Source organism: Chiloscyllium plagiosum, chromosome 32 (genome assembly GCF_004010195.1).
Source record: "Chiloscyllium plagiosum isolate BGI_BamShark_2017 chromosome 32, ASM401019v2, whole genome shotgun sequence".
Classification (NCBI taxonomy): Eukaryota; Metazoa; Chordata; class Chondrichthyes; order Orectolobiformes; family Hemiscylliidae; genus Chiloscyllium; species Chiloscyllium plagiosum.
The window spans coordinates 31,131,994-31,159,663 of NC_057741.1; the positions used below are offsets into that span (position 1 = coordinate 31,131,994).

Consider the following 27,670-nt stretch of genomic DNA (forward strand, 5'->3'; position numbering starts at 1 on the left):
GACAGGGCACATCTTCAGAGAAAACAGACTAATAAGCGACACCATACAGGGAAAATTTCAAGGTAAAAGAGGATGAATACGTCAATGCAGTACTGATGGCTTTAAAATTAAAGAAAGTTATTAGAAATTGAAAATACTGATACAGGACAATGAGACATGGAGAAGATGATGAGTGATGTACCAGATTTCAAGCTGAACATTATGGGGAGCAAAAGAAGGGGTTTTCCATTTATTTGAATAGCAGTATTATGCTGTAAATTCACTCTGAAGGTGAATAGATATAATTACATGAAAATATTTAAGTCATAGTTCACTGATTTGCCTTAAACACCAATATTCTGTTAACTATTGTAGTACACCAAAGTTTGACAAGACTTTCCTAAACCCCTCACTATAACAGATAACCAAGAGCAGTTCAAATTTTTTTAAACAATAGTGAGGTGTTGCAAATAAATGCTGCTCCTACCAGAAGTGATCATACCCCACTAACATTCTCTTACAGCCAACCTCTTCCTTCCCAATTTGCAGATGCTGTGTAAAATGTAGGCAATGTACATAGATGGCACATTGGCTGCTTCCATTAGAGGACATAATGGCATTTAACATTTCTGAGTGACACCATTTCTTTGTAGGGAGGTCATTGTATTGATATGACGCTACCAATGTGACTTTTTCCACTGACAAAGTGATGAAGGTGCTGACCCTTCAGTATTGTATCACCTACTTGATGAAGGTGCACACTGCAGAATAATGTGCCACATGACCCTTGGATGGCCTAGAAGTATTTGGCAACTAAATAGTTTCAGGTTGTGGTATAGGATGAGCTACTCCTATTCCAGCAGGTTTAACTTCTCATGAACTTGACTGCTGAAAGAGAGTGCACCCGGCACTCCCTCAGTGCTGCATGTCATCGAGGTTGTAGAAATCATAGAATTCCTACAGAGTGGAAGCAGGCCATTCGGCCCATTGAGTCCACACTGACATTCTGAAGAGCATCCCATCTGGGCCCACCCTGCATTTCCCATTTTCTAATCCATCTAGTCTGCACAGCCCTGGACACCATGGGCAATTTAGCCTGGCCAATCCACCTAATTTGCACATCTTTGGATACAAGTTATGTGCTCAGGTTCTGGAGAAGTTGTGACTTTCTGACTCTGAGATGATTGGGCTTACCACTGAAACAAGGCTGACAGGGCAAGACTAGCAGAAACACAGCAGGTCAGGAAGCATCCGAAGAGCAAGAAAATCGACATTTCGGGTAAAAGCCCTTCATCAAATCAATCACGACAAAGGGCTTTCGATTTTCCTGCTCCCCGGATGCTGCCTGACCTGCTGTGCTTTTCCAGCACCACTCTAATCTTGACTCTGATCTCCAGCATCTGCAGTCCTCACTTTCGCCTAGGGCAAAACTAAGCGTCTGATTTCCTGACTCCTGTGTCAGTCCCTCTGCACCTGCCCTGCACAGAAATATTTACCCCATGAACTTGGTAGCTGAATGATTTCCACACCTTGGCATTGTGACATTGAACTCTATTGAACTGATTCTTTCTGGAATCAGTTTCTTGTGAGTCTTGAAAAAGGGGCTGGATGACACCTCCTTCCAAGTGCTGACAGACATCTGGGATTAAACAGGTACATTTGCTTCTTTTGGCTTAACCCTGCGACAACTAACCTCAGCTTAAACATACCACTGCTGCCTTTACTAAATGCTACTAGTTTGTGAACATTCCACACATAAAATATAAACATACATTAAAGTTTCTGAATCCATACTACTTACTTTAGTTTGTTGGCTTAAATTAAGGGTCACCTTTGGAAGTAAGGACTTGCATTCTTAAATATTATAGTCTAGTTTTAAAGTACTGATAGTATAACATCGTTATTTCTGGTGCAAATATGGAGACATGACTAATGCAGTAAATATGACCTATACATAGCTCACATTCACCATGCCAAAAAGAAAGTTGAGGCAGAGTAAGATACTTGGCTTTACCAACTTATTCAAACTGCTGTCTGCATGCCGACTGTAAAAAAATAAGTTTTGAACAGTTGTATCATTGAACAATACAGCACAGATGGGATCCATTTTCCCATCATGGGTCTTGCCTCTCTGAAGTAACTAGTCCCATTCCTTATCCCCTTACCTTACAACCCTCCAATAACCCTACCTCCTCCCCTACTTTCAGGTATTTATCCCATTTTGTTTTGAATTTTATGACTGAATCTGCTTCCTTCATTCTTTCAGGTAGTGCACTCCAAGTCATTGTAATTCACTGCACAAAAGAAAAATCTCATCGCACATAATTCAGGGTTGTGTGTGTCTCTCTATTATGTCATACCTGGGTAATTCTGCTACCCAATTAAATTCATAAATCGCCACCTATGTACACACATTTCAGATCAGACTGTATGACTAGTTTTATCTTACGCTCTGTAAATTGAGAACTTAAACCTCAGTTTATGTGGTTTTCCAGTTACTAATCTGCCAATGAGGTAAAAAGACGATTGGATGATCCATAATTAAAACTGCTTAATAAAATATATCTGGCCAGAAGAGGCCAAAAGCAAATGGCAGCATGTTATTGCTAATGCATGTCACCTCCAACAGGATAAGTTCTGAGTAATGATAACAGGTCGCATTGAATTGGCATATATGCTTTGAATTTAGATGATCAAGAGGGTGATTAATTAAGGTGTTTAAAATGATGAATTGAGTAGATGCAGTAGAAACTAGCTCATCCAAATAATACTGGAAATGCTGAGCATGTTGAGAAGCATCAGAAACTGAGTTTACACTTCCCTTTTGTTTCCTTAGTCTGTGGCATGTGAACATCGCTGATGAGCCAGTGTTTGTTGCCCATTCCTAATTGCCCTGGAGAAAGTTGTGGTGAGTTGTCATCTTAAACCAATTCATGGAGTGTAGGTGCACTGTAGTGCTGTTAGAAAAGAAGTTAGTAGATTTTAACCTAGCAACAGTGATGGAACCCATGGTGTAGTTCAAAAGTCAGGTAGGTGTACGGCCTGGAGAGAAACTTATAGCTGGTTGTGTTAGCAGGCAGCTGCCACCTTTGTCTTTCCACTTGATAGCTTTTGCAGGTTTTGGATGGTTCCGTGGGAGGATCCTTAGTGAATGACTTCAGTACACCTTGTAGGTGGTGCACCCTGCCACGTTTGTTTGTCAGTGGTGAAGGGAGTGGATGCTGAAGGTGTTGAATGGAATGCCAATCAAGTAGCTGTTGGCGGCCGGTCCATCATCTTAAAATGAAAGCAGCGTCTAGTGGAATATGGAATCCTTTTGTACCAAATGACTTTGGATTCTAGGGCAGTGTACATTTTCAAGACTTGAGCCAATTTTTGTTCCACATAAATGTTGCAGTATATGGATCAGACATGGGTAAATGGAGTTGAGCTACTGATCTGTCATGGCCTACTCAAGTTGCAAAACTGGCTTGAAAGAAAGAATGCCTTGTGATTCTGCAGCACCTCAGGGTGTCCCAAGTGCTTTACAGCCAAAGTATCTTAACAGTGCTGTCACTATTGTAAAATAGTAAAAGCAACAGCCAATTTGCACACAGCAAGCTCACAGAAGAGAACTTTAATCATGATCAGATAATCTGTTTTTTTGGTGAATTTGATTGAGAGATGAATATTATCTAGAGATTAGCCCCTTTGCTCTTCAAAACACTGTCATGTGATCATTAACATCACATCCAAAATGGCAGACTAGCCTGCTTCAAATCCTAATGTGAACTCCCAATTGTCTTGAATGCTAAATACATCATTTAAAGACCTGGCTTGACATATATTGTATTTTTTTTAAAAAATCATTATTGCTTCCTTCTGTCATTAATAGGAGACAAAATTAGGGGAATTTCATAATTTGAAAAGTCACCTATTTGAGATGTTAAAACACCAAGTTAGATAATTTGTAAGAAAGGTGGCTGATAAATTCCTGTCTTGCCAGTGACTAGATCCATTTCTGTGAAATTAATTTTTAAAAGCCTAAAGTTAATTTTTCTATTCCCGTAATTTATAATGTGTCACGTTAATAGTCTTGACTCACCACGCCTTCTTACATCAACTATTATATCCATCTAACCACTGTGCTTTTTATTTTGTGGAATTTCTGATTCTGTGTCCATCTGTCTTTGGACCAGCATTGGTATAGTTGTCTCATCAAAATGTAAGTGCCCTCATCCTATTAAGATTCGGGGGAAGCAAAGGAACCTCCTTCAGTGAAGTATTACTTTTCCTAGTAAGTTCACAAAGAATGTACCAAAGGTCCAGATACCCACATATGGTTATTTTTGTAGCATTGATTTAATGAGGTCAGATTCTTGTGAAGTGTCTGCAAACAATAGTCTAGCCAAAGCAGCATACCATGTGTACTTTGAAAAAGGAAGAAAGATCACATCACATGTTACCAAAAGTCCCTGTTTATTATTTTGAAACGCAAGCAAGGTAAACACAGTCTGAATCCAAGATTTCATCATACCGTGCTAACTATTTTGATGTCTGCGTTCAGTTGTTTTGGGCATTTTTGCCATCCATTTATGAGGATTTCAACGTTGCTAAAAGTGATAGATTGTTTTTATTCTGTAATTTGTGCCAGCTGTGCACAGGCCCAACAGTTCACAGTTCCTTGTTTCCGATTACAATTAGCTCTTCTTGAGGCTTTGCACCCATTTCATTGACATTCTATGTTCTTCCACACAGCCTTTGCTCTTTAGATACTAAGGTTCCCCTTCCTCTTCATTTTTTTACACACCATTTCCTTATACGTCTTAAGTTTTCACCAAAAGCCTCCCCCTCAGTTCTTTCCAGATTTCAAAAACCTGCAAAAACACTTAGACCTTAATTGCTGTGTGAAACCTGTCCACTAACTCCATTCTGATAACCATCTTGGTGAGTCTGACAAGTCTTTGTGTAAATACTAATTGAGCTGGCAGTTGTTGTGATTCTATTATCAAGAATGTTATCATACCAACCCATCCCATGAAGTGACAGAGAGAGATTATTTGAATTAACGGGGATTTAAGTTAAAATTGGGAAAAAATTTTAAAAAGCTCAGAATGAAGCAGGTTTTACAGTTATAATGATGACGACAGAATTGTTATAAGAACATAGGAAAGAGGAGCAGGAATAGGCCCTACGGCTCCTTAAGCCTGCCTTGCCATTCAATAAGATCACGACTGATCTGTCCTAGGCCTCAGTTCCTCTTTCATCTTTGTCTCTTTCTCCTCATAGCCTGCCAGTCCCTGCGAAGTCCAAAATGGATCTCCTTCCACTTCAAATACTTGGATTGTCTAACCATCACAATTCTCTGTGATAGAGAATTCCAGACATCCATTACATACTGAATTTTAAATGAGTGTCCCTTTATTCAGTAGCAACGTCTGCTAGTTTGAGATTCTCCCACGAGTGAAAATATCTTTTAACATCTATTCTGTCGGGCCTCTTTGGAGTCTTGAATGTTTAAATAAAATCATCCCTCATTCTTATAACCTGTAATGAATAAAGTTCTAAACTGATTAGCCGTTCTTGAGAAGTCAACCCATTTATCCTGGGAGTTGGCCAAATGAACTTACTCCAACACCACTAAAATCTTTTTTTAAATACAAAGACCAAAACTGTACATAGTACTTTAGGGGTGGCCTCACCAATACTGTTGTAAAAATAATTCCCTATTTTAAACTCCAACCTCCGAGCAATAAAGGCCAAATTTCTATTTGTCGCCTTAATTACTTGCTGCACCTGTAATGTTAGCATGTTATGTTTAATGCACATGAACACCAGATCCATCTGTACTGTCTATCTCCATTTGAATAATGTATTTTCCTGCATTAAGCTCCGTATACCAAGTTTGTCCCTACTTACTCAACCTAAGTATATGCCCTTGCACATTCTTTATGTTTTCATCGTAACATGCCCTCCCAACTTTTTTTGTGTCACCAGCAATTTGGATACATTACATCCTGCAACTTCCTCCAAGTTGTTAATATTGATAGTGAATTTTTGCATGTCTCTCTCTCTCTCCCCCCCCCCCCCCCCCCCCCCCCACCTCTCTCTCTCTCTCTCTCTTTCCCCCTCTCTCTCCACCCTCTAAAACATGGGAGAAAGCCATTGGGTTTTACTCTTTATGAATGCCATAGGCTTTTTTAGCAGGCACTACAGAAACAAGTTTATGTTGGAAAAGGGTGAAACCTATACCACAGGATTTATTTGATTTTTGTGGATGCTTTCTTCAAGTTCAGCAAAAAATACTGTCTCAGTTTCCAGGTTGGATTACTGGTCCATGTAAGTTAGCTTGCTACGGTTGACTTGCTACCATTAACATCAATCCCTCTGCTTTAAAAGATGATGGAAATCATTTTAAGGTTTCCACATTTGATAACCATCAATGATTCCTGCAGCAACAGTGCATGGTGTATCGGGAAAGATAAGATCAGCAATGATTTTGATGTCTCCTGTGGTTAAAATAGCTTGTGCACATTCACTATCTCGATTTACAGACAAATGATGGAGAGACTAGATTATGAACACAGGTAGTAAAAACCTGGCATGCTTCCCTTGACCTTAGAAGTCGGATGAAGTGATCCAAAGTACTTAAAGTGGTAAAACAGTTAGAAACGGTGAAAGTAAAGAAATTCTAATTCCAATTCCTAATGTAGTTACTGGAGGAGCACAGAGAAAGGTTACACGTTGCTGTCAAACTTAAACAAATGATGTACAAGGAAAAGACTCACTTATCAGTGTCAAGTGTCAAGCAAGTTCTGCTCTGTTCATCTCATTGTGTAATGCTTTTTTTTTTTGGCACGCCCTTGTGAGCAGCCTTCTGTATAACTGCACATGAGTACAGCTTAGCAAGCACATTGTTTCCTGATGCCCCTTATTGCTTGGAAGAAAATGACTGAGAGAAGATACCATAGAAATGTTTGACATTTTGAAGGGTTTCGAAACATTTGACCCCATTCATTCCTGCTTCCATTTAGAGAAACACAAGGAATTGTATTTATAAATCAAGAGCAACAAGACAATAGAAAATGCATAAGAATATTCTATTCACAAGAAGTACAGGAGCAGTTTACTGGTGTGGCTGGTGGAATAAGAAATCTTAATGGATTTCATGAAGAAGCCAGTCAGGTTCCTGTCAACAAATGCATCTTGGGAAATAAATTAAAGGAATGATGCATGATAGAGATTGATTGACCGTGAATCCATTCCTGGCCAACAATGTAAAATGAATAATCTTTTTATCATCACAGATCAATGAACACCACTCCGCATACAATTCGACTGTTTAAAAGCAGGATTCATTCTTGTGTTTGTAGAGTGAAAGATGAGCGTCTTATTTAGGGAATCCCTAAGACCTTCAGCTTTAACTACATTAATATCTTTCAGACCATTGTGATTAGACCAACTTATAGGCAATGAAGAGAATCTAAAAATCGCTGCTTAACATTTGGTGATGTTACCATTGCTGAATCCCCACAGTCAACATCCTGGGAGTTACCATCGTCAAGAATATGAACTGGGCCACTGCTTAAAGAAAGTGTGATTACAATGGCACGCCAGAGGCCAAGAATTCTGCGCCAAGTAATTCACCTCCAGACTCCCCAAGGCCTGTCGACTGTCTACAGGACACTGTCAGGTGTGTAATGGAATATTCCTTATTTACTTGTATGCTTGCCATTCCAAAAACACTGAAGAAGCTCAGTACCATCTGGAAAAAGCAGCCTGTTAGATTCGTACCCCATCTAACCCTTTCACCATTCACTCAGTCCGTCACTGACGCATGGTATACACGTGAACACCGTGCACTGCAGCAACTTACCAAGGGTGCTCAAACAACACTTTCCATACCCACGGCCTCTGCAGATACATGGAACTGTAAGATCCTCTCTAGGCCACACACCATCCTGACCTAGAATTAATCTCACTATTGCTTTACTGCAGTTGGATCAAATTCCTGGAACACCCTCTCTAACAGCACTGTGAGTGTACTTACACCACAAGGACCTGCAGTGGTTCAAGCAGGCAGCTTGCCACCACCTTCTTAAGGATGGTCAGGGATGGACAATCAGTGTTGGCCTAACCAGCAATGCCCACGTTGTATAAATGAAGATTTGAAAAAGTCAAATATTTCAAAACTTCCTCATTTTTAATTTCAAAGTTGGTTGGAGCACACTACATCCTGAGTAGTCACTGATATAATTGTTTAGCCCAGTAGTTTTTTCAAAATTCATTTACTGGATGACGGCGTCTTCGGCTAGGCTGGCATTTATTGCCCATCCCAATTGAAGGCATTGAAATTCCACCACTTGCTGTGTGTCTACAGTGACATGAAGACCAGACCAGTTTCCTTCCCTAAAGGGCATTAGTGAACCAGATGAGGTTTTCCTGACCACCAACAATGGATTTGTGGTCATCATTAGACTCTTAATTACAGATGTTAATTGAATTCAAATTCTACCATCTGTCATGATTCGAAACCAGTTTCCCCAGAATATTGGCTGGATCTCTGAATTAACAGTTCAGCGATAATACCACCAGGCCATTACCTAGTTGAGAAGTGATGCAATGTCCTCTTATAGAGCCATACAGCACAGAAACAGACCTTTTCAGTCCAACCAGTCGTGCCAAACATTATCCCAAACTAACTAATCCCACCTGCCAGCTCCTGGCCCATATTCCTCCAAACCATTCCTACTCATGTACCTATCCAATTGTCTTTTAAATATTGTAATTTACCCACTTCCACCTTTTCGTCAGGAGGTTCATTCCACACACAAAGCACCCCTCTGTGGTAAAACATGTCCCTCTTCTATCTTGTTTAAACCTCTCTCCTCTTATCTTAAAAATATGTCCCCTAGTCTCGAAATCCCCCATCTAGGGAAAAGATGACTACTATTAATTCTAGGAGGTAAAAACAATGACTGCAGATGCTGGAAACCAGATTCTGGATTAGTGGTGCTGGAAGAGCACAGCAGTTCAGGCAGCATCCTGCTTCACGCTGCAACATCCTGGTAAATCTTTTTTGAACCTTGTCCACTTTAATAACCTCCTTCCTGTAATTGGGGGACCAGAACCTCCTGTTAACACTTGTTTATTTTTTGGTTCAATGAAGGGAACAGACCGAGTTTTCAAAACTGCTCCTTGTGTTGAGGTGAAAAAATGCTCATGTCACTGAGAAGAAAAATTTCCAGTGATAAGGGTTTCAAAAGAACAGTCAAAGGATGATGAACTAAACAACAATTGGAGGAGAAAGCATTTAAAGGTACCTGTAAAACTGGTATATTTTCACTTTTTTAGGTGATTACTGTGGATAATTAAGGGGATAATTGTGACTTGGCTATTCTGACCAGAGAACATTGAAAAAGTACTGTTGTGCTAAACTGTACTTATCCACAGAAAATCATTTGTAGCTATGAAAGGAACCAATTATGCTGAAAGATTTATGGAAATGTTAATCTTATTATCTTAAAGGTTTTGATCAAGGATAATTAATCAAAGTTTATTTGTTTGAAGTTGGTTGAAATGCAGCAATTTAATTCTGCAGTACCATATAAATAGATTGCAATGTTGCCAATGTTTTATCTCAGGAATTTAAATCCTTCAACCTCCTTCCCTTGAATTGACTTGAAAATAATGCGAGTGGTAGAAATTTACAAGGATTTAATGCTGTTGAAAAGTCTCAGTTGGATCCAGTGCCAAAATCTCAAGGAGTTTGGTATAACATTGTGCTCCTAGCAACCCAGTTTCTTTTACAATGTGTTCACTTTTTCCATTTGTTATCTGTAAGCCTGCTTTACCTGTTAATGATATTGAGTTATGATCCATATTTGGAGGCATGCAGTCACAGTAGTCAGTGTCTTTTTAATTCACACAACACCAGATTATGGTTCAAAAGGTTTATTTGGAAGCACTAGCTTTCGAAGTGCTGCTTTTTCATCAGGTGGTTGTCCCCTGATAAACCTATTTGACTATAACCTGGTGTTGTGTGATTTTTAACTTTGTCCACCCCAGTCCAAAACCGGCTCCTCCAAATCATACCTTTTAATTGACCAAGTTAATATTGCGAACTACTTACTAGTTTTTTAAAACTTTTTTTTAAGTATTTGGATAAGCCTTCCACTTGTTTATCTTCCTTATCTATTTGGCTTACCTTTTACAGTCATTGCATTTGTTCCTCAGTTGCTATCAATGCTCCTCTACCTGTCAGATGCTGTCATGATGTGATTGTTCCTTTGAACTTTTTTGGTTGGTTTGTAGATTATTGTCTACAAATTAACTGCCAAAGAATCTTGTATCCCAACAATATCTGTGGTATTCAAAAGTTACTTTGTTGGCTGTAAAGCATTCGGGGAGGTGGAACAGCACGGTGACTCAGTGGTTAGCACTACTCCATCACAGTGCCAGGGATCTAGGTTCGATTCCAGCCTTGGGTGGTTGTCTGTCTATCTGAACCTGTGTTAATACAAAGCATTAGCTCTGCCTCTTCACAGATGCTGCCACATCTGTTGAGTTTCTCCAGCTATTTCTGTTTCATTTTGTTTCAATACTTGATATAAAGATGGATGAGGAACCACAGGAGTTTGCACGTTCTCGCTCTGTGTTTTCCAGTATCCTCCCAAGTCCAAATGTGTGCACATTCGGTGGATTGGCAATGCTAAATTACCCATAATGTTCAAGAATGTGCAGGCTAGGTGCATTAGCTGTGGGAGATGCAGGGTGGGTAGGAAAGTCCATCTGAGAGAAGTGCTCTTTGGAGGGCCGGTGTGGATTCAATGGACTGAATGGTCTGCTTTCACACTGTAGGGATTCTATGAGATGCTGAAACAAAGGGTACAAATAAACACGGTTCTTATTATCGTTCTTTGTAAATAGTGTTAATGTAGGTATGAAAAAATAAATAAACCAGGCTATCTGTCATTCCCCATACCTCCTTTGCAAAAAGCTTCACACTGCTATGGTCCATCAGTTCACTTCATGCTGCTGAGCGTTGTTCAGTTGTCATTACAAGATTCCCTTTGACTGTATTTCCCAATCTTCTGTTAAGCAATTTCAACACTTTCCTTGTCAGTCTTTATGTTGCCATTTGTAAACACTGCTTCCAAATATTAATGCAGTTCCCTCCAATTAGCATTGTTGCTCCTTTGACCTCAGTCCCAAAAGCCAGATATGAAGTTTTTTTCTCTTCCATCTCATTCAGCCTCGATTGCTCCTCACACTAACACTGAACAATAAATAGCTAAGAGTAACATGCATTCCATTGTATGTCATGAATCTGCCACAAAGCTGAGTGTCTATGAAATTAAAATAAAGTATTTTATGCGATTTAGCCAAAGAGATTGCTAATGAAATTAGTTAGAGCAGTGCGTTTGAACTAAATTTTGCGCCTCTTAGTTGGTAGCTGATTAATGTGACAGCTTTAATGGTTCTAATGGCATCAGTTAGACCACAAGACATAGAAGCAGAAGTAGGCCATTCAGCCCAAGGGGTCTGCCCCACCACCTATTGAGATTAAGGCTGGTCTAATAATTTTCAACTCCACTTTTCTGCTTTCTTCCCATAACCCTTGATTCCTTACTGATTTAAAAAAGTCTGTCTACCTCAGCTTTGAATATACTTACAGACCTAACCACCACGGCCTTCCGTGGTAAAGAATTCCATAAATTCATTTTTCTCTGAGAGACCAGATTCCTCCTCATCCTTGTTTTAAACGGGTGACCCCTTACTCTGAAATTATGCTCTTTGGTACTAGAAATTCCTTCCAGAGGAAACAATCTACTTGCATCTGTCTTGTGAAGAACCATAATATTCATGTGTTTCAATAAGGTCTTCTTTCATTCTTATAGACTTCAATGAATGCTAGCCCACCTACTAAAATTTTCCTCATAAGACCAATTTGTGGGCGGCACGGTGGCACAATGGCCTCCATGGCCACTGCTGCCTCACAGCGCCAGAGACCCGGGTTCAATTCCCGCCTCAGGCGACTGACGGTGTGGAGTTTGCACATTCTCCCCATATCTCCGTGGATTTCCTCCGGGTGCTCTGGTTTCCTCCCATAGTCCAAAAATGTGTGGGTTAGGTGAATTGGCCATGCTAAATTGCCCGTAGTGTTAGGTGAAGGGGTAAATGTAGGGGAATGGGTCTGGGTGGGTTGCGCTTCGGCGGGTCGGTGTGGACTTGTTGGGCCGAAGGGCCTGTTTCCACACTGTAAGTAATCTAATCTAAGACAATGTCTCCTTACTAGAATCAAACTAGTGAAAGTTCACTTTAGGGCAGTGTCAGCATTGCTCCAGGTGTGATTCTCCATCGCGCACACACCAAATAGTTTGCTGGGAATTGGCATTAAATTGTTACAGCGTCATTCACTGAGATGAGAAAATTGGCTGGAAAACCGGAGAGAGATGGCAAAATTTACTTGCCCCCAGATTGGAGTCAGGATACAGAAAGCCCCAGGGCACTCTTCTGCATCTGTTCCATGTTTTCCTACCTCGACTGTACTCTATGATATAATTAAACAGAGTTTTGGCTGCTGGAGATCTGAAACTAACCGAAACAGAAATTGCTGGGGAAATTCAGCAGGTCTGGCAGCATCTATGGAGAGGGAACAGAATTAACATTTTACATCTATGTTAATATGAAACATTAACTCCGTCTCTTCACAGATGCTGCCATATCTACTGAGTTTCTCCAGCTATTTCTGTTACCTTTTGTTTCAATACTTGATGGAAAGATGGATGAGGAACCACAGAAGCCAATGTAGCCTTTGGCTGATAATGCCAAATGGGAAATATCAGATCAACTGGCCATTATGTATCTCTCCCAACAAGTGGAAATCAGGAGAGGCACTGGCTGTTCTGATTTGCACTGTGGGCCAAAACTCAAAATGATTTCATCTCCCAGTTTGGAACTGGTTGTTGCCATTAATAGGCACCAATTCACAGAAACCTGTGTGTGTTTCTTTACTAACTTGGTCAAGAGTAATTCAAGCAATGATGTCAGCTGCAGAATAAAAATGAGAGCCGTAAAAGTCTATTTAGCATGCTGCAAAGCCGAGCTATGTTTAGAATCGAGCTTGTTGCCTCTGAAAGATGTCCAATTGGCACACACACTGTGAGTCAACTACAGGAAAAGAGCCTTGCTTTTCAATAATCTCGTCTATGCTGATGCTCAGAAATTTGCCAAGAGTTTTATTTTGTTGAAGAGAAAGGGATTTCTTTGTAGTACACAGGAAGCTGGGAGAACAGCCTCTTGGCCATGAACCTATTGGTGTTACTGAATTACCAAGTACAAAAGACTCCACGAGATGCTGTTGACTTAAATTTGCAGCTCGGCGAAGCTGAATTTTCAGGGTGGTTATGTTCCTAAGGAAACAGCTACTGTAAAAGTAATTAGAAATGGAGGACAGCACAGCTTCCTCAGAGCAAGGTCTCCACACTCATTACCTGACAGTGATTGAAACGTTGGAGGAAGGAGATAGAAAGATGAAAGCAGTGAGGTGATGACCCTTATTAGAGCATCTTCCTCCCTCTTTCCCCCGGCAAGGAGCATGAATCCTTCCGTCTAGGGCAGGACACACAAGCTCACACTGGGGGGTTGTTTATTTATGTTAGTACTTGGAAATGAGATAGTGATTAAACTGCAGTTAGCGGGTGCAAGATATTTCAGGAGAACAAATTAAAAAACAAGCTCTTTTAAAACATTGTTAAACTCACAAACTGTTTGTGACTGGTTCAGTCTCCCATACACATCTGGTAGATTAAGAGGCAGTTTGTTTTCATGCGTTATGGGAAGAATTTACTTTGGGTTGTTTTGGTTAATGTAGTAAAATAGTGTAAAAGAGCAACAGGAATCCAACCAGTATAAAGTCACGCACACATTTAAAGGAAACAGTAGCGCTAAAATGTAAAACAGTGCAAATGCTCCTACTTATACAAACCTTCAAACTATTATTGAATGTTTTCATCAGAATGCCTTTCCAGTTGTGTATGTATTATCATGATTCTCATTATTACAAACCAGAGAAACTAAAAGCAATCAGACTTGGTTAAGGTGAAGAGATGCTCAAAATCATGAAGCATCTTGACAGAGTGAACACAGTGAAATGTTAATGGATGTATCAAGAATCAGAGGTTACTGCTTTAAAGTGAATAAGCAAAGAATCAAAGATGTGGGATATTATTAAACTGGAGAGGGTTCAGAAGAGATTTACCAGGATCTTACTGAATATGGAAGGTTTGAGTTATAAAGAAAGGCTGGGATTTTTTTTCCCTGGTGCGCAGGAAGGTGAGAGGTGACCTTCGGGGTTTATAAAGTATGCGAGGTATAGATAGTGTTAATAATAATTGTCTTTTCCCTAGGATGAGGAATTTCAAGATGAGGGCGTACATTTATAAGATGAGAGGAGAGAGATTTAAAAAAGACATGGGGGCAATTCTTTTACACAGAGGGTGTAATGAACTTCCTGAGGAAGTGGTGGATGTGGGCACAATTAAAATGTTTAAAAGATACATGGATAAGCATATGAATAGGAAAGGTTAGGAGGGATATGGGCCAGGAGTAGATAGGTAGGAATTGTTTTGTTTGGGATTATGGTCGGCATGGACTTGTTGGACCGGAGGGTTTGCTTCTGTGCTGTGTGACTCTATGATTGTATGATCCTAGTGACATGAGGGAAAATTAATTTGTGTATGGTTAGGATATGGAATATATTTAGGATAGGATGTTGGAGGAAGATTTAATCGTGGCTTTAAAAGCACAATTAGGTAATTACTTGAAGAGAATAAAAATTGTGGACTATGGAGAAATGTCAATGAAATGGATCCAGCTGAGGTGCTCTTGCTCAGAGCCATAACAGGAGCAACAGCCCGAATGGCCTCCATCTCTGCTGTACACATCCTACTAATTGATTACAAACTGTATCATTATGCAGCCTCGCTAATGCAAATATTTGGAATCTCTTGTGATTGAACCTTGCTACAGCAATCCTATTACTTAGTGCAATAGAATCTTAGTTAGACCACTCATAATTCTGATATCTGCATTATCAAAAGGACATAGTTAACTGGAGAAGATGAAAATAAAACTATAAGAAATAATGAGCTTCACAAGGATGATGTCAAAATGCAGAGGAAAGTAATACATTTCATAAAAGATTGAACAGACTGAGTCCCTTTTGTTTCTACAGAAGAGGTTAAAGAGTCCACGATTGGGGTTTATGTCTATGAATGTGTTTGATGAGGGAGACATAGAAATAAAATGTTTCCATCTTCAGAGGGAGTCCAAATCCAGAGGACAAAAATATCAACATGATCATCCCTGAAATCCAGTGAGAATTCTGGAGAAATGTCTTTTCCTAACAAGTGGTACCAACGTAAAATCATCCACTACAAGGATCAGTAAAGCTGGTGAGAAGGTGAATTTAAAGGAAACTAGATACACATATGAAGGTGAAAGGAGTAGAAGGATATCCTGATCGGCATGATGAAGTCAGGCTAATGATGAGGTTAGTTAGACTGAATGACCTATTTCCAGGCTTGAACCTCTGTCTGCATTTAGAGTCATATAGATGTACAGCATGGAAATAGACTCTTCAGCCCAACTTGTCCATGTCAACCAGACATCCTGAATTAATCTAGTCCCATTTGCCAGCATTTGGCCCATAATCTCTGTCAACCCTTCCTGTTCATATACCCATCCAGATGCCTTTTAAATGATGTATTTGTACCAGTCTCCACCACTTCTTTTGGCAGCTCATTCCATATGCACATCTTCTGTGTGGAAAAAGTTTTCCTTAGTTCCCTTTTATATCATTCCCCTCTCATTTTATACCCTCTATCCTGGGGAAAAGACCTTGGCTGCTCACACTATCCATGCCCCTTGAAATTGTGTGAATTCCTACAAGATCACCCCTCAGCCTCCTCTGCAGAGAGAGAAGTCCCAGCCTATACAGCATCTCCCTATAGTTCAAACCCTCCAACTCTGGCAACATCCTTGTAAATCTATAATGAACCTTTTCAAGTTTAACAATATCTTTCCGAGAGCTGGAAGACCAGAGTTGAATGCAGTATTCCAAAGGGGGCCTAACTGCTGTCTTGTATAGCCACAACATGATCTCCCAACTCCTATACTCAACGCACCGACCAATAAAGGGAAGGATACCAAATGCTGCCTTCACTATCCTATGTACCTGCAACTCCATTTTCAGGGAACTATAAACCTGCACTCGAAGGTCATATTTGGTATGACTCTTTAGACAGTTAACATTCTGAGTCTGACTATGACTGGTTTGAGATCTTCAGTACCTGGCTTGAACTCTGTTTCTCCATAAATGCTGCTAAACTTAAGCATTCTCTGTGTTGTTTTATATTTCCAGCATAGTATTTTGCTTTTATCTATGTGTTACTTCACTGGTCATAATAAAAACTGCAGCGTCTCCAACTCAATCCAATCAAGTCCTTGCGGACTTCTATTTTTTGTAGGCCATATTTCATCATTGTTAAAAAAAAAGACATACTTGCTCTGAATATTGTGAATTGAACAGTTTCGTCAGCAATAACACCGTGCTGTATTGAAAACAAACTGGTACAAACCGCAGAGATCTCCTTCATTGCTTGTGGATTTCCAGTGTTGTCTGCAGTTGCATGTGGAAATGATTATCACATAATGCAATGTAATAAACACTATTCTTATCCTGTGGCTTTTCAAGTACCGCAGTTAAATATCTGTGAGAGACTAAAGTGATTGGGTGGTGCAGAGGCCACCTATGCTGAAGTATCTACTTGAGCTGGTGGTGTACAGTTACGAATTAGACCGAAACCATTTTAAATTTTACAGCTAACTTCTCTGTTTTCTTGACCCCTCAGGAGTGTATGTGGAGGAATCCCACCAATAGAAAAGTCATATGTTTCCCCATGCAGCATTTGATCATTCATCAACATTATGGAAAGACATACTAATATTTCCTACCTGTTTTACAAAGTGCAATAAATCCACTTCTTGGGGTAAGAGACTTCAATACACAGATTTATTTATTTAAGTAACTGAATGGAATAAAATTACTGCCTATTTGTGGCTCAGTTACTCATAGTTTAGTTCATGAAACTCATGAGAGTTAAATGAAACTCTCCAATCAGTAGAGACTGTTACATTCAAGTTATCAAGTACTTAATCCAGTCACAGTCCTATAACATTTTCATTGCAGAATTATGTTGAAAAAAAGTTTAGTCTACAATCAGGTAACAGATTTCATTCTCTGGACTCATAACATTAACAACGTTTTCTCTCCACAGAGGCTGCCTGATCTGCTGTGTTTCGCCAGCATTTTCTATTTTTGTAACACGTTTACATTCCTCCTTATATACTGATCTAATACCTGGCTCTGATTTATATGTAACTTGTGCTTATATTTCAATGCAACTTTAATATTGCAAGCAGAAAGAAACCACATTTAGCATTCACACTATGACCTTTTCCAGAGCAAATTTGCAATTCCTCAGTTTCTTTCAAAGTGTTGACAATGTTGTCATAGACAAAATGCTAATTTGCGCAGGACAAAGAGACCTTGGACTGCAGGTTCATAGCTCCTTGAAAGTGGAGTCACAGGTAGATAGGATAGTGAAGAAGGCGTTTGGTATGCCTTCTTTTATTGGTCAGAGTATTGAGTACAGGAGTTGGGAGGTCATGTTGTGGCTTACAGGACATTGGTCAGGCCACTGTTGGAATATTGCGTGCAATTCTGGTCTCCTTCCTATAGGAAAGATGTTGTGAAACTTGAAAGGGTTCAGAAAAGATTTACAGGGATGTTGCCAGGGTTGGAGGATTTGAGCTATAGGGAGAGGCTGTACAGGCTGGGGCTGTTTTCCCTGGAGTATCGGAGACTGAGGGGTGACCTAATAGAGGTTTACAAAATTATGAGGAGCATGGATAGAAGAAATAGACATAAATAGACAAATATTGACTATTCCCTCTGAGGTCGGGGAGTTCAGAACTAGATTTAAGGTGAGAGGGGAAAGATATAAAAGACACCTAAGGGGCAACTGTTTCACATAGAGGGTGGTACATGTATGAAATGAGCTGCCAGGAAGTGATGGAGGCTGGTACAATTGCAACATTTAAAAGGTATTTGGATGGATATATGGACCAGGTGCTGGCAGGTGGGACTAGATTGGGTTGGGATATCTGGTCGGCGTGGACGAGTTGGACCGAAGCGTCTGTGTCTATGCTGTACATCTCTATGACTCTACGACAAGGTTCCGCAAGCAGTAATAAAAGAATGGCCAACTTCATTTCTTGATATTCGTAAAGAAATAGCAATTGGCCTAGAAACTTCCCAACCCTTCCTCAAATAAAGCCATAGGATATTTTGTGCCTACCTGAGAGGGCAGATTGGACATGAGTTTAACATTTCATCAGATAAAGAGACACCTGCAGCAGTGAAGCTTTCCCTCAATACTCCACCAATATTGACTATTCCAAAGACTAAGAACTATCTGTCTTTTAGAAGTTGTTGGAATTAATATCTACTGATTTTTGTTTGGAGGTGGAACAGATCAGGGAGTGGGGAACAGCAGTGCTCACCTGGTAGCACATAATAAGTTCTATTTTTGACCAAACAGGAATTTTCTTCTATGACTGTACCCTCAATTACATCTGTTAAAAGAAGCATGCATCTGGATTTTATCTTGTAGCTTGAGCATGATGTAAGCATTAAATAGTTATTGTTTTATGTGCTGCTGATTGCTGCGAATTCCAGAAGCAAAAATGTGATGTCTTTTACCCTGCAGAAAATTTAGTCAATCTCTTTGCAATGAAATTGATATCTGTTTGTCATAGAATTTGAGCAGCATTATTTCCGAAAATGATCCTGACTCAACCTAAGTATGCTTTTAGTATCCAATACATTAATGGCTGATTTGAGACAGTGGTATTGTCCCTATCTCTGAGGCAGAAGGCCCAGGTTCAAGTCCCACCTGCTCCAGAATCATGTAAGAACCATCTCTGAACTGGTCGAATGTAAAATATCTTTAATACCCAGTGCCAGAACAACACGGTAAAGTAAGACAGCCATAGCCTATTGATTCAAGGATTACATTTACTCACACCTCACTAAACTTTGTTCTTAATATTTGCAAATGAACAAATTAACAGACATTTCACAATATGGATTAACATGGATTTTAATCAGCGCTGGAAATGTGTTGCTGGAAAAGCGCAACAGGTCAGGCAGCATCCAGGGAACAGGAGAATCGACGTTTCGGGCATAAGCCTTTCTTCAGGAAGCCCTTCCTGAAGAAGGGCTTATGCCCGAAACGTCGATTCTCCTGTTCCCTGGATGCTGCCTGACCTGCTGCGCTTTTCCAGCAACACATTTCCAGCTCTGATCTCCAGCATCTGCAGACCTCACTTTCTCCTCATGGATTGTAATCAAAATAGTGTTTAAATATCTCCTATACGATGAAAAAATATAGCAATATTTATTGAATAAAGAATGTACCTTTAAACAAAAACAAATTGTTGGAAAAACACAGCAGGTTTGGCAGCATCTGTGAAGAGAAATCAGTATTAACATTTTGGGTCTAATGCCTATTCTTCAGAACAAGATCTGCTCAGACCTACTGAGTTTTTCCAGCAGTTTCAGTTTTTGTTTAAAAGTATGTTCTTTGTTCAACTCAGCAGGTCTGAGCAGATCTTGTCCTGAAGAGCAGGCATTGGACCCAATATGTTAGTTCTGATTTTCCTCACAGAAGCTGGCAAGCATGCTGTGTTTTTCCAGCAAGTTCTGTTTCTGATTTCCAGCATCTGCATTTCTTTTGGGTTTTGTTTTAGCATGCCCTTAAATTTTTTTTCTATTATGTGGCTATCAAGACACTACTTGCAGCTGGATCACTTATGATCTTGTGAGGCATTTGCTGAAGTTACAAAGTGATTTCAAAAATTAATCAGTCTCCCGTGGATTACTAATAGAGAGTCAATGCCAAGAGTAAACTTTCAGGTGCAAAGAGGTTACAGCATGGTAAACATGCAGTTTATGAGATGAATTGTTATTGGTGTCAAACATACAGTTTCTCAAGGCTGTATACTCAGAATTCTATTGTGAATTCACTTAGCTAAAAGGAATGTAAATGTTTCAAATAATATTTCTTTATTTTCTTTACCCCTGATGCTTTTTTCCTTGACTGCACTTGTACCAGATTCACTCGTGGCCACATCAGTGGTAGCATAAACATTCCGTACAGTTCTGCCTTCAGCCTGGATGGTGAGCTGATCCAGTGTGCCTCCACCAGCTTGCTGCAGAGTTTTAAGGGGCGCGTTGTTGTCATTGTGGGGAACATCGTCAGGAACGCAGCTGATGTAAGTTACTATCCTGTGTCATTCAAAAAGATCCTGCTGAACCACCACTGTTGCTGTGCCTACGCTTTAGCTGCAGTTTTTAAAAATCCTTGCTGAAGGGAAGATTAACAAAACCAAATTGACTTCGAACAAGAAAACAAACAGGTGATTACCTCAGTATCGAAGCTGAAACTGAGGCACTCGAAAGAGTTTGGATCCTGATGGGATAATGACAATAACATGTGGTATAGGGAGCCCTGTGTGAATGATTAATGAGCTTACCACCTTAACATCCTGAATGGGGCACCTGCAGTTTCCTGGAATCATTAACCCTTCAACTCAAATACGTTTTCCCAATGCATACATTCTTACTCCCATAAAGAAGCAGCAGAAAATGCTTTTGATCCAATTTAAATGTGTCATGTAGTAGAATGAAAACCGAATGGAATCTCAAGCACAGTAATTTAAATTAATTATACTCTGGGAAATAACTTAAGGATCTCATTATTAACATTAGTGACCCCTAGAATAAAGCTTTGCTGCTGCACCTCATGTCAGTGCTAACATTATGGTGTACATCTGGAGTCAGTGCTCTGCCTGACCCTCCCAAGGAGTTATCTGAGACTCACTGAGGAGGTGCAGTGTTTTTGTCTTGCACGAGGTCCATTGCAGTTCCTACAAGCGGCTTACATTCGAGACTCAAAAGGCCATCAGCAACTCCAAAGTAAATTTTCTAGGTTGCTATGAAGATGTAGCATTGGTGAATGTTGCTAGCATAATAGTTTTTTGGGTTCTGACTGTGGAAGACTCATATGTTGGGAGCCAGAAGCACAAACCGAGCATGTTTTTTTTCCTTTTCCTGGGATGTAGGAGTCTTAGCAAGGGCCAACATTTGTTGTCCATCCCAAACTGTCTTTGACCTGAGTAGCTGACCAGGCCATTTCAGAGAGCAGTTAAGGGTCAGACACTTTGCTGTGGGTCTGCAGTCACATGTAGATTACACCAGGTAAGGACAACAAATTTGCTTCTCTGAAGAATATGAGCGAACCACATTAATTTTATGACAATCAAAATTTCATGGGCACTATCATAAAAATAGCTTTCAATTCAGGACTTATGAACTGAATTAAATTTCACTAGCTCCAGTGGTGAGACTTGAGCCCAAGTCCGAGAGCATTAACCTGCAATCTGAGTCTCTGGATTATTTGTCTAGTGAAGTTACCACTATACCACCATCTTCCCACCTCATTTAATCCAATTACATGAGCAAACATAATGTGCAAGATTTTCAATGGGCATAACTCCATGACTAACATTTCAATACAGTACCTCCAGCAGTGCTACAAGGTCAGAGGCACAATCTAAACCAGCAACCAATGATTTTTGTGGATGCAAAAACCCTGTAGCAGTACCTGATGAAAAGCAAAATAATTTTCATAATCCAGGACAACTTTGATCCCTTGAGCCAGCATTTACATAAACAGTGGATCACTTGCCCATTTTCTCTCATCGCCTTTTTCTGGGATCTTACTGTGCCTAAAAATTGATTACAGCATTTAGCTCCATGGTAGTAGTCACTGTGTTTCAGAAGTCATTCCCTGGCCATCAGGCACTTTTAGCTGACTGATGGCACAACCCAGTGCTTTTTAATTATCATTTCTCAATCTTCAAGTGGATTGTGTCAAGAAAAAGTGCACAGGAAATATTTTTTACATTTTATCTGTGATTAATTCAAATGATAAATAGTACAGAGATTTCCTACCACTTCTATCCAATCACATATATTAACTGCTGGGAGAGTAGCACTTTGCATGTGTGCCTAACTGCAGGTTACTAAAGGCTGAAGCTTTGGAATTCCAAACAGATATGCCTGACTAGAAACTATACTCCTGCTTCCTAGTTCTGAACGATAGCTGCAGTTACTGATGGACAATTGTCATATTCAGAAAGAAAAGCCAAATAGTCCCATCTTTAAACTAAAACGTTTTTCAATAAATTACTGGTTGCTGGGTAAATTTGGGAATTTCAGCTTTGTGCGATGAGGTGAACTTTATTTTCAACAATCTGCCTAATGTGAGCTGAAAGTTATTAGACAATAGCCATAGATAATGGGCGAAATATTGTTGAGGTTTTGGGATCTTGCCTGCCAGCAAGAATTGCAGGTTGCCTCTATCCGGGACTGCCCACCAAGCCGCAAGCCAGTCGGGCAGCAGCAAAGTGTCTTGTCAGCCTTAACTTGGAAACAAGACACCAGTGGGTGGAGGTCTCACCTGTTCAGAGCTGCTAGTGAATTAGAGGCTGGCAGCTTAGCAGTACCAGTGATATTGGAAGAACTATCAGGGGGTCAGCAGGGGGGCAGGCCTGGTGGTTAAAAGGATCAACGTTGTCCTGGACTAGGAAAACTATTCTGCTCTCCTTCAAGTGCTGCTACATGGTTTTTGCATCCACACCAATCACAACCCTCTCAATGTCCAGACTTTGAAGCAGGCATTGGGGCAAGGTGACAGGCCTGTTGACAGCTACTCCCATACCCGTGTTGGGATGAGATCCTAACTGGGGTTGAATTGGCCACTTAAAGGCCTGAATGGCACCAGAACAGGGAGGTTGATGGGTCTTCCTGCCTTCCAGAGTTTAATTCCAGCAAAGGCAAGAAGGTGACGAGATTCAGGTACGGCAACATCTGCTGAACTATATGCCCTTCCCAACTAAGTTAAAAATCACACAACTCCAGGTTATACTCCAGCAGGTTTATTTGGAAGCACTAGCTTTCGGAGTGCTACTCCTTCGTCAGGTGATTGTGGAGAACACTCTGGACAATTTAGTATGACCAATTCACCTAACCTGCACATCTTTGGACTGTGGGAGGAAATTAGAGCACCCAGAGGAAACCCACGCAGACACAGGGAGAATGTGCAAACTGCACACAGGCAGTTGCCCAAGGCTGGAATCGAATATGGGTCCCTGGCGTTGTGAGGCAGCAGTACTAACCACTGTGCCACTGTGCTGCCCATTATTGAATATTAAATAACCCAATTTCAAAACACTTGCAAACATCTAATGGCATTTTCTGTGGTGTAGAATTGGCAGTGTCAAAAGACAATGCTGACTTCACAATATAATAATGAAGACTTCTTATTGTCCTACGTTGACAAAGGCTAGTGAAATATTTCAAACATCTTTGTTTCAGTATTGTACTTACAGTTGCAATAGTTTAATAGTCTAACATTATCCCAGTAAATTGCACTTCTTTTTAACACAAGGAATCTGACCAGCACTACTGTCCCCATCTGGTTACTATGTCAAGTGTACTGCTCCTAACTGAGGGAAGGAATATAGCCCTAATAGCCGTGACAAAATACTGATGACCTGAGGTTACAGATCTGCTGGTTGACCCTCCACCATGAAATGCTAGCACATGTTAAAACTTTGACCTAATGCTGCCACTGATGAGTGTTTGCATCACTCAGTGTCAGAGCTGTGTAAATCACAATGTTGTTTGCATCAATTACTGACTGTGTCTGTTTTCTTTTGTTTGTTAGTCAAACAATTGTGACAAGTTTCTTCCCCAGCATCTGTCAGCAGTATTACTAGTAAAAAAGGGGACAGCAGAATCTGCATGTGGGTAGAGAACTGAAATCATGATTGTTAAAACTTGTGCAAACTGTACAGATTTCCTAGCAGTTGCGCTCATTCATGCAAGTCAATGTGGTAGAATCCCACAATGTCCAGCATTGATAGGCACAAGAACTGTTCCTTTCAACATTTCTCGTACGTTGATATTAATGTGCTGCTTCTATTAAAATATGTTGTATATTTATGTATAGTATATGTACATTTAAGTTTCACACGGACATACGCGCTCGTATGTCTGAGCGGCACAGTGGTTAGCACTGCTGCCTCACAGCGCTAGGGTCCCAGGTGAATTGGCCATGCTAAATTGCCCATAGTGTTAGGTGCATCAGTCAGAGGGAAATGGGTGTGGGTGGGTTGCATTTCGGAGGGTCGGTGTGGACCGGTTGGGCTGAAAGGCCTGTTACCACACTGTAGAGAATCTAATCTCTCTCTCTCGCACGCACGCACATGCGCGCGTCCTAAACCAACATTCTTGGGCAGAATGTTGCTTCACACTCATCCAGCAATTGCAGCAACAGGATTAAATAAGTCAGAGCTACAGAATGCAAAGCAAGTGAACTTATTATCAACAAAGAATTAAATTATGAAGAAGGTTCTAATGAAGTGGCCTCATGAGCACTGCCTTGTCTGATCCTGGTCCCAAAGAAACAAGAGCCACACACAAGCGAGGGTTGGGGGAGAAAGTGCAAAGAAGGAGAGTTCAGATAGGTTTCTCACCGTGGAATGGGGCCATCTCGCTGATAATATTAAATAGAGATTTTGGGAGTTAATGGTATGGAAAAGTTAATGAGGAATAGTACGACATTTGTTACAGCAGTCCAATGGGATACAGGTTCAAATCAATAATCAGGAAGTTCTTCACACAGGGGAGGATTATCACTTGGAATGGACCCTGTAGAGTAGAAAAGCCAAAAACTATCAGATCATTTAATAATTCGACTGGGGAACTGGCCGACAGTGTCTGGATGGACTGTGTTTATTGTGTGCTAAATTCAATGAGGTAGGAAATGCAGATAGATTAATAAACACTGGTTTAAACCCCCTCCCAGCTAGGATTATTTTGTTTTATTGTGAACTGTTGCTGAAAACAGTTGTACCCTTTTTGTTTCAATCTGGCAATGAAACAGCATACACTGCATGACACCTTCTGTCAGTAGCCTCAGATGTAGTTTTCTTCAGGTTTATAAATACATTAGTTGAATACAGTGGAGTGTAAATTATTTGAATTTGTTACCATGGACCAAAGACTTTGTCGGTAACAACTTAATCAGCTCCAGCAACGTGGAGAGAGAAAATATAAAGACCTCCTGCTCAACTGAAACTCCAGGAGGACTGGAACCTCATATTTTCCCAAATTCTCTGAACAGCAGCATTCCACTTCTGACCTGAATTGAAACCAAAATTCCAGCTACAGGAACTTACTTTAAGCCTGGTCCAAAATAATTGCCTGCAAATTGCTTTAGATAATTCAGGATAAAGTTTAAAGATGGCATCTTCGAAGCAAGATGGGAATTTGTGTATTCCTCCCATGATATTATTTGCAGTCCCGTCCTTTTCTGCCATCTCCCTGACACGTCCATTCTTCTTTCGGAACCCCCAATTATCGTCGGTAAGCTCTGGGTCATGTCTCAATGCCCTATTCCCTGTTCTGCCCCTCCCAGTAGGATTAGATAGGGTGGACATTGAGAGCCTTTTTCCTCAGATGGTGATGGCTAGCATGAGGGGACATAGCTTTAAATTGAGAGGTGATAGATATAGGACAGATGTCAGAGGTAGGGGCGTGGAACACCCTACCTGCAACAGTAGTGGACTCGCCAAATTTCAGGGCATTTAAATGCTTATTGGATAAACATACAGATGATAATGGAATAGTATAGGTTAGATGAGCTTCAGACTGGTTTCACAGGTTGGCGCAACATCGAGGGCTGAAGGGCCTGTGCTGCGCTGTACTGTGTTCAATGCAACATTGCCTTTCCTCAAATCCATTTGGATGGAGTATAGCGTGGATACATAAACAGTTTCTGTGGTAAATTATACTGGGAAAAGTTTACTGAAAGTGTGCACAGAATATAGGATTTTTAACATGTTAAGAAAATATGAGCTTGTATTTCAACTTGTCATCTTATTGTACTGCACAAGATTCTTCAAGGACTCGACGTGGTAAATGTTTTAGGCAGGGAACACAATGTAGAGGATAGAGGAGATGTTGTTTTCCCTTGTGGGAGAATCCAAGACCAGAGGGCATAACCTCCGAGTAAGGGATCACACATTTAAAATAGAAATGAGGAGAAATTTCTTCTGTTATGGTAGTGAATCTGTGAAATTATTTTTTAACCACAGAGGGATGTTGAGGCTGGATCATCAAGCAAGTGCAGGGCTAAGATAGATATTTAATCAGTAAAGAAATCAAAGGTTATGGGGAAAAGACTGGAGAGTAGAGTTGAGGATTATCAAATCAGCCATGATCTTATTTGGTAATGGAGTAAAGTCGATGGGCTAAGTTGCCCACTTCTGCTGCTGTATCTTATGGTCTAAACATTTGAATAAATGTTCACTAAACAGGAAGAAATGCTCAGCAGGTCAGACAGCAGCTGTGGAGAGAGAAATAGGATGAATGCTTCAGGTTAATGAGCTATCTTCAAAAAAATACTGTATGGGGTAGGAGCAACTTATGCAACTTTTCACATGTAATTGTGCAATCTCTATATCCTTGCTCCATTTCCTGCATTTTTGTACCCCGCCTTCCTTCCTAACAGAGTAGCATGCCTCAAGTCACTCTACAAGGTTGTTTAAAACAATGTGACACTAAGCCATGGAGGGATATTTGGTCAGATCACCTGGGGTTTGATCAAAAAAGTAAATATTAAAGAGGGAAGAAAGCAAGTTGGAGAGACTGAAAAGAGTTGGGTGACTATCCCATACCACTGAAGACATGGCTGCCAATGGTGGAGTACTTACAATTGGGGAAAATCAAGACCAGATCTACAAGAGTAGTTCTGATATCTCTAAGGATTGTGCATCTGGTGGACATAACAGAGACAGAGAAAACCAATGCAGGACTTGCAAACAAAATCGAGATATTGCTTGACCAGGAGCCAGGCTAGGTCAGCAAATATAAGAGTGATATCCGAATGAGATTTGGTGCGATTTAATGCACTTGAACATGGACACAGGCACTTTTTCCTTCCCGTTCCAAGGGCTGCATAGATAGGATGCAGTTCCTCCAACAATCCCCTCCAAACTAACAGCAAATAGGTTGATTGGTTCCAAAAACCAGTTTGTGAAATTGGTCTTAAAAAGTGACTCTGGGTGTGAAGAAATACTGGAAACTTACTGACGTGCCTTTTGCATTGCTTTGTGGTGGATTCTGAATGCAGTATGTGGGAACTGGGCAGTAGTGTTGACCTGTACTTCCTCAGGTACAAAGAAAAGGGATTATCCCTTATCTTAATGACTACTTTTAGTCAAAAACATAAACAGTTTAACCATCTGCTTAGAAATACAACATGCCCGAAATAAGAAAAAGTTTCAAAGCAATTTTGCTGGAATCTCAAAACTACTTCAATTGAAAGATTAAGGCAAAGCGGATCAGACACCTCTTACTTTGGTTTTACCCTGAAGGCAAAAAATATAAGAGAATGAGGATGAGCAGCAAATAGAGCTCACTGTAAAATGGTGCTGCAGGCCCAAAGCATTA

The 27,670-nt window shown here is 40.4% G+C and overlaps 1 protein-coding gene and 1 long non-coding RNA gene across 6 annotated transcripts in view; both read left to right on the forward strand.

The window, feature by feature from the left end:
* Positions 1–27,670, forward strand: part of tbck (TBC1 domain containing kinase) — a 197,334-nt gene that overhangs the window by 152,196 nt on the left and 17,468 nt on the right. For all 5 annotated transcript variants that reach the window (XM_043674337.1, XM_043674339.1, XM_043674338.1 and 2 more), the window contains one exon: positions 20,202–20,361. In XM_043674337.1, coding sequence (XP_043530272.1) covers positions 20,202–20,361 — 160 coding nt within the window. The remainder of the gene's footprint in view (positions 1–20,201; positions 20,362–27,670) is intronic.
* LOC122539473 lies at positions 6,189–19,195 on the forward strand. Its single transcript, XR_006309098.1, has 5 exons — positions 6,189–7,651; positions 8,874–9,277; positions 15,284–15,424; positions 16,875–17,012; positions 18,844–19,195. It is a non-coding gene; the product is annotated as an uncharacterized LOC122539473 (long non-coding RNA).